The 6656-nt window shown below is 51.0% G+C and overlaps 1 protein-coding gene, 1 long non-coding RNA gene and 1 other non-coding gene across 3 annotated transcripts in view; 1 reads left to right on the top strand and 2 right to left on the bottom strand.

Annotated features, from left to right (window-relative positions):
* LOC103373279 (centriolin-like) overlaps positions 1-4223 on the bottom strand; it is an 8918-nt gene extending 4695 nt beyond the window's left edge. Inside the window, exons 1-10 of the mRNA XM_008303128.1 lie at positions 4149-4223; positions 3937-4059; positions 3711-3866; positions 3236-3371; positions 2960-3048; positions 2473-2595; positions 2247-2402; positions 1602-1697; positions 1118-1272; positions 104-179 (exon numbers count right to left, since the gene is read on the bottom strand). Of these exons, the coding sequence (XP_008301350.1) occupies positions 104-179; positions 1118-1272; positions 1602-1697; positions 2247-2402; positions 2473-2595; positions 2960-3048; positions 3236-3371; positions 3711-3866; positions 3937-4059; positions 4149-4223 (1185 nt within the window). The remainder of the gene's footprint in view (positions 1-103; positions 180-1117; positions 1273-1601; positions 1698-2246; positions 2403-2472; positions 2596-2959; positions 3049-3235; positions 3372-3710; positions 3867-3936; positions 4060-4148) is intronic.
* Positions 738-819, top strand: trnas-gcu (transfer RNA serine (anticodon GCU)). Its single transcript has one exon. It is a non-coding gene; the product is annotated as a tRNA-Ser (tRNA).
* A 171-nt stretch (positions 4224-4394) lies between the features above and the next one.
* On the bottom strand, positions 4395-5766 carry LOC103373272 (uncharacterized). The gene is made up of 3 exons (XR_521050.1): positions 5693-5766; positions 4756-4891; positions 4395-4512 (listed from the first exon to the last, which is right to left on the bottom strand). It is a non-coding gene; the product is annotated as an uncharacterized LOC103373272 (long non-coding RNA).
* Between the last annotated feature and the right edge of the window lie 890 nt (positions 5767-6656).

Raw genomic sequence — 6656 nt, 5'->3', positions numbered from 1 at the left:
CAAAGAGACACAAAGAGACACAAAACCACCACAAAGAGACAAGAGCTGTGGTGTAATGAGCTTGTTAGCGGTTATTAGCAGTTATTACCACAGACTGGCTCACCTGGTCCTGGTCCACATGCCGCCTGCTGGCCCTGTTGTGCCTGCTGGTTCTGTTCTGCTGCTCCGTGCTGTCCCGGCTGTAGGACAGAGGACACAGTTCAGCCTGCATTCATCACAGTCAGCAGTGGGACCAGCAGCAGGACGCTGGAGGAAACAGGAGGACCGCTAGAGGGAAGTCTGGTAACTAAGAACCGACAGAACATCGGCGCTGAGCTGCTCACGTCTCTTCTACCTGTTCAGCAAAACTGTTCCTCATCTCTGATGTGAACCTGAACTTGTTTCAGACTTCTCTGGAACCTTCATGTCTGAGAAGCAGCAGCAGGTTGGACACCAGCGCTGAAGCAGCTGATGTCTAGTCTGCTGTCAGAAATGACCGAGACAGGACCAGATGTTCAGCCTGGACACGCTGGACCCTCACAACTCTGGAAGGGTTTCCAGGAAATGACGACAGAAACTTCAGGCCTCTTAAGATAGATGCAGATCTTCAGTGGACTGCTCCTTGAAACACAGAGGAGGCAGCTTCACAGGTGGTGGGATTCATCCTGCCTTCTCCAGAAGACCTTGTCAGGAGTCCTCCTGCTTCATCAGGCGTCAGAGTGAACCGTGACTTCATCCAGGTCAGCTGCTGGAGCCCAGACGAGGTGGCCGAGTGGTTAAGGCGATGGACTGCTAATCCATTGTGCTCTGCACGCGTGGGTTCGAATCCCATCCTCGTCGAATCAACTGATTTTAAAACCAGGCTCGTGCTCAAACGTAGAAAATTATTGAAACAATAACAAATAAATGTACAGATAAAATGAATGCACTGGAATCAATAAATAATTTCTGGCCTAATGGGTTCACAGCAGAAACACAAACGACGACGTCTCAGCTCGGTTTCTTTCTCACTGCAGTCATTTCTCCGTTTGTTGACAGATTCCTGAACTGGTTTGTTTAATCTTCTACCTGAATGTATTAACTGATTATATCACTGATTTAATGAGCCGGTCCAGATCTGTTCCATCGCTGCTCCTACCTGAGCGTGTCCTCCTGATAGTCTGACAGGGCAGACGGGTCCAGCTGGGCCCTGCTGTGGTCCAGCTGGGCCCTGGTGTGGTCCAGCTGGGCTTTGCTCTGGCTCAGTTGGACCTGGAGACACTGGATCAGTTGCTGAAGAGACGACTTGTCCTCCTGCAGACAGAAACCAGGCTCATGAACTGAACAGGAACAACAGACGTCTGCTTTTAGAGGCTCCTTTACAACAAAGTGGAACCCCGCTGCAGATGGTTTTGGACCTTAATGTATAAAGACTGGACAGAGTTTCAATAGTTATGAGAGAAAAAGCTGCTGGAGGATGTATGCGCTGCTGACTGGATGGTTTGAGCTGTGCTGCAGCTGAGCTCTACAGAACCAGAGTGTAGCCGGTGGGATGTGTTGTGTGACGTTGTGTGACGTTGTGTGACGTTGTGTGATGTTGTGTGACGTTGTGTGACGTTGTGGGATGTTGTGTGTTGACTGACCTGCAGATGGTGGATGGTGGACTGCAGCTGACACTCTCTGAACTCTCCGCTTTGTTTCTCTTTATGTGCAGCCGCCTGCAGAGCTTCACACTGAAACTGAACTCATGATCAGAAGATGATCATCGTGTTAATTCCTTCAACAGACACAGTTTCTGACGATGACTATAAGAGGTAATGACTCTTCCTCAGAGTGGATCCTGTCTACAGGTGGTTCTGGTAGGTTCTGGAGGTTAAATAGTCCTTCCATTGTCTAGAACTGGTTCTGACCAGCCACCACCACACATGCTGATATGAGCCTTAGAGTTTACCCAGAATGCACTTTGTAAAGTTTCCTCTGGTGAATGATCAGAACCAGAACCACATCCATTGTTCCTATGACTCTGTGTCATAGACATTAAACTGGTACCACTATGATCCATCCCATAATACTGATGCTACCAGCTGCTGACAGAGGACATGAACAGAACCAGGTCCAGGGTTCTGACTGAGACACCTGGATGGATGTAGAACTGATCTGGGGTCAGGTTCTAGCAGAACCCAGATGTGTTCTTCCTCCTAAATGTAACGTGTCTATCTGCTGTTCTGATGAAGTTGTTTTAGATAACAAGACGTCCTGATGTGTGAACAGTCAGTGAACAGCGTTACCTGTCCCAGTGTCACCTGTCGGCTTAACTCCTCCCTCAGCAGATGAAGCTCCGCCTCCAGCTCCGCCTGCTGCCTGCTGCTCTCCACCTGTCGCTCCCTGAGAGCCTGGGCCTCCTTCTGCAGCAGACACAGCTCCCCCTGCTGGACAGACGCGTTCTGAGGACGCAGACGGACGGTCAGCTCTGCGTTAAACAGTCACGTGACTGTACCTGGTGAACACACTCACCTGTGTGTGCGACCTGGCCGAGTTCTCCAGCTGCCTGCAGTGTCTCTGAGCGTCCTCCAGGTGGAGCTGCAGACTTTGGTTCTCAGCCTGCAGCCTGAGGACCTGCTGCTCTGAGCGTCGAGCCTGAAGCACAGCAGAGTCGGATCGGTGAGGCAGTGAGGTGTGTTGGTCCAAACCAGTTTAAGGTCAGGAGGGGGGCTCTGTTAACCAGCCAGATCTCCATGGTAACTGATGTTACACAGCTGGATCACCATGGTAACTGACGCCTCACACAGCTGGATCACCATGGTAACTGATGTTACACAGCTGGATCTCCATGGTAACTGATGTTACACAGCTAACCTGCTGTTCTGTTCAGAGTTTGGGGTTTAAATCGGCTGTAACAGATGTGGGTGGATGTCTCATGTTTCTTGTTGCTTTGCTATTGTTTATTGGTGTTGTTGTTTATTGTTGTTTATGTTTACAGCACTGAGAGGACAGTTTGTACCTGCTGTCTGAGTCCTCTGAGATATTCCTGAAGTCCACAGATCACCTCCTCCAAATCTCTCTGCAGAGCCTCATTCGCCAAAATCTGACCTGGAATGGAGGAGACGAGGGGACGAGGAGACCAGGAGACCAGGAGACGAGGGGACGAGGAGACAAGGGGACAAGGAGACCAGGAGACCAGGGGATGAGGAGAAGAAAGAAATTATTCAATTACTATCACCTGTTTGGTCCAACGGCCAATCGAAATGCTCCATGCTGTGACAGTCAGATTTCTCACCGTTGGTCAGCTGCTGCTCCAGCTCTTTGATCTCCTGCGTCTCCATGGCGATGCGTGACAGCAGGTCGTCGAGGCGACCCTCCAGCTCACTGTGCTTCCCGCTCATCCTGTCCACCAGCTGGGAGGTCACATGGGCCTGAGAGGGAGACGACAGCCAATCAGAACGCTGCTGTCGTTTGGGATGACGTCGTCTGTGGCGTGATGATGTCACAGCTACAAACTGGAGGTGTGCAGTTGGAAATTTGAGGCTGGTGCATTATGGGAGGTGTAGAATCCAGTGCTAGGGGGCTAAAAATCAGGACCTGTCCATCTACAGCTGAGACATTTACACCCAGATACGGCAAAGTCAAGTCAAAGTGGCTTTATTGTCGGTTCTGCTACACGTGTACACAGACAGAGAGCTGGAGATAGNCTGATGAAGTTGTTTTAGATAACAAGACGTCCTGATGTGTGAACAGTCAGTGAACAGCGTTACCTGTCCCAGTGTCACCTGTCGGCTTAACTCCTCCCTCAGCAGATGAAGCTCCGCCTCCAGCTCCGCCTGCTGCCTGCTGCTCTCCACCTGTCGCTCCCTGAGAGCCTGGGCCTCCTTCTGCAGCAGACACAGCTCCCCCTGCTGGACAGACGCGTTCTGAGGACGCAGACGGACGGTCAGCTCTGCGTTAAACAGTCACGTGACTGTACCTGGTGAACACACTCACCTGTGTGTGCGACCTGGCCGAGTTCTCCAGCTGCCTGCAGTGTCTCTGAGCGTCCTCCAGGTGGAGCTGCAGACTTTGGTTCTCAGCCTGCAGCCTGAGGACCTGCTGCTCTGAGCATCGAGCCTGAAGCACAGCAGAGTCGGATCGGTGAGGCAGTGAGGTGTGTTGGTCCAAACCAGTTTAAGGTCAGGAGGGGGGCTCTGTTAACCAGCCAGATCTCCATGGTAACTGATGTTACACAGCTGGATCACCATGGTAACTGACGCCTCACACAGCTGGATCACCATGGTAACTGATGTTACACAGCTGGATCTCCATGGTAACTGATGTTACACAGCTAACCTGCTGTTCTGTTCAGAGTTTGGGGTTTAAATCGGCTGTAACAGATGTGGGTGGATGTCTCATGTTTCTTGTTGCTTTGCTATTGTTTATTGGTGTTGTTGTTTATTGTTGTTTATGTTTACAGCACTGAGAGGACAGTTTGTACCTGCTGTCTGAGTCCTCTGAGATATTCCTGAAGTCCACAGATCACCTCCTCCAAATCTCTCTGCAGAGCCTCATTCGCCAAAATCTGACCTGGAATGGAGGAGACGAGGGGACGAGGAGACCAGGAGACCAGGAGACGAGGGGACGAGGAGACAAGGGGACAAGGAGACCAGGAGACCAGGAGACGAGGGGACGAGGAGACAAGGGGACAAGGAGACAAGGAGACCAGGAGACCAGGGGATGAGGAGAAGAAAGAAATTATTCAATTACTATCACCTGTTTGGTCCAACAGCCAATCGAAATGCTCCATGCTGTGACAGTCAGATTTCTCACCGTTGGTCAGCTGCTGCTCCAGCTCTTTGATCTCCTGCGTCTCCATGGCGATGCGTGACAGCAGGTCGTCGAGGCGACCCTCCAGCTCACTGTGCTTCCCGCTCATCCTGTCCACCAGCTGGGAGGTCACATGGGCCTGAGAGGGAGACGACAGCCAATCAGAACGCTGCTGTCGTTTGGGATGACGTCGTCTGTGGCGTGATGATGTCACAGCTACAAACTGGAGGTGTGCAGTTGGAAATTTGAGGCTGGTGCATTATGGGAGGTGTAGAATCCAGTGCTAGGGGGCTAAAAATCAGGACCTGTCCATCTACAGCTGAGACATTTACACCCAGATGCAGCAAAGTCAAGTCAAAGTGGCTTTATTGTCGGTTCTGCTACACGTGTACACAGACAGAGAGCTGGAGATAGTTCAACATCTGCAGGATGAGGACGCAAAACGACCACAAAGAGACAAAAAGAGAAAAGACATGAAATGATTAAAGACAAAGACAGAACACCCACAAACAACATCAAGACACACAAAACAACAACATCAAGACACACAAAACAACAACAGGGGGAAGTCCAAACGGTTCCTAAGACACCTAAAGCAGGACAGAACCACAGACAGTTCTGTCTCCTCCTCATGTTGTGGTTCCTCAGAGCTGCAGGACTTTATGTAGCAGAGGAACATGAACCTCATTGAAGGACCAGGAGACAGGAGCAGAAAGAACAACCAGAAGCTGTTCAGAAGGTTCTACTCATCCTGCTGTTCTACATGTCCTCTCGCTGGTCTCCTGAACTCTTTCTGCAGTTTGTTTTGATGTTTTCCAGCTGGGAGCACATCCTGTGTTTCCTCTGCAATGCATCATGGGACAGCAGCGTCCAGTCCCTGAGCACTTCAGCGAGTAAACAGAGCTGCAGCTCAGCCACAGCTTCAGGCTGTTGTACTCACAGTTCAGTGGGACTCGTGTCCTCAGAGGACCGGGGGCTGCTGGGGAACCTCGTCGCCGTCTCCTCGCTCAACCATCTGCCTCCGTCACAAACTTCTCTCTGCCGTTCTTTGAATCAACACAGGAGCCCTCTCTCCCAGCCAATCACAGCGTGCTGCAGTGTGACTGCCTGGCTGCTGCCCAATAGGAGTGAGGAAGAGCCAGGAAGGCCCGCCCCTCTGAAGGGGGTCCCTGAGGGGAGGGGTCGGGGCTTCTTAAAGAGACGGCGACCTGTTGCTGGTTCTGACATCAGAGCCGAGGTTCTGGTTTCTCCATTTAAAGGGTGTTGGGACAGAAAACATGGAGCCCACAGACTCTGGAGACAGTTTGGTACGAAATAAACCTTTTAGTGAGAAGGTACGACTCTGAGGTAAAAACCTTCAAACTATACGTATCCTCCTTCCAACCATGAACACAAAGGAGCATTCTGGCTGAAGTCCTTTAAAACTGAAACAATGATTAAAATTAAACAAAAAAACGATTCAGTATTTTCAAATGGACTTACAAGTGATCCAGAACGACTCAGAATCCGTCCGACTTAACAGAACTGTCTGTAGTGATGTCTGATGACTGTTTCCTGTGAGACTCAGAACACACATTCAGCTTCCTGCTGCACCTTCTACATTTGTCTCTGATGAAGGCAGCTACAAACATCTGATCTGCTTCAAACTCGACACCAAACTCCCTCTGGACCAGACCGGAGGGTTTGCATGTCCCTGTGATCCTGAGCCATCCTTGGGGACGGGACCAGACAAAGAGAGATTCACAAAACCCTGATAAAAACGAAAAGTAGGAGAAACCGAGGCCTCCTGGAGCCGGGAGCAGGAGCTGAGATCGCCACCAGGTCAGCTGCTGGAGCCCAGACGAGGTGGCCGAGTGGTGAAGGCGATGGACTGCTAATCCATTGTGCTCTGCACGCGTGGGTTC

The sequence above is a fragment of the Stegastes partitus genome, unplaced genomic scaffold (assembly GCF_000690725.1).
Source record: "Stegastes partitus isolate 25-593 unplaced genomic scaffold, Stegastes_partitus-1.0.2 Scaffold1940, whole genome shotgun sequence".
In the NCBI taxonomy this organism is placed as follows: domain Eukaryota; kingdom Metazoa; phylum Chordata; class Actinopteri; family Pomacentridae; genus Stegastes; species Stegastes partitus.
The sequence above is the reverse complement of the archived record's forward strand: the minus strand, read 5'-3'. Positions and strand labels throughout refer to the sequence as shown.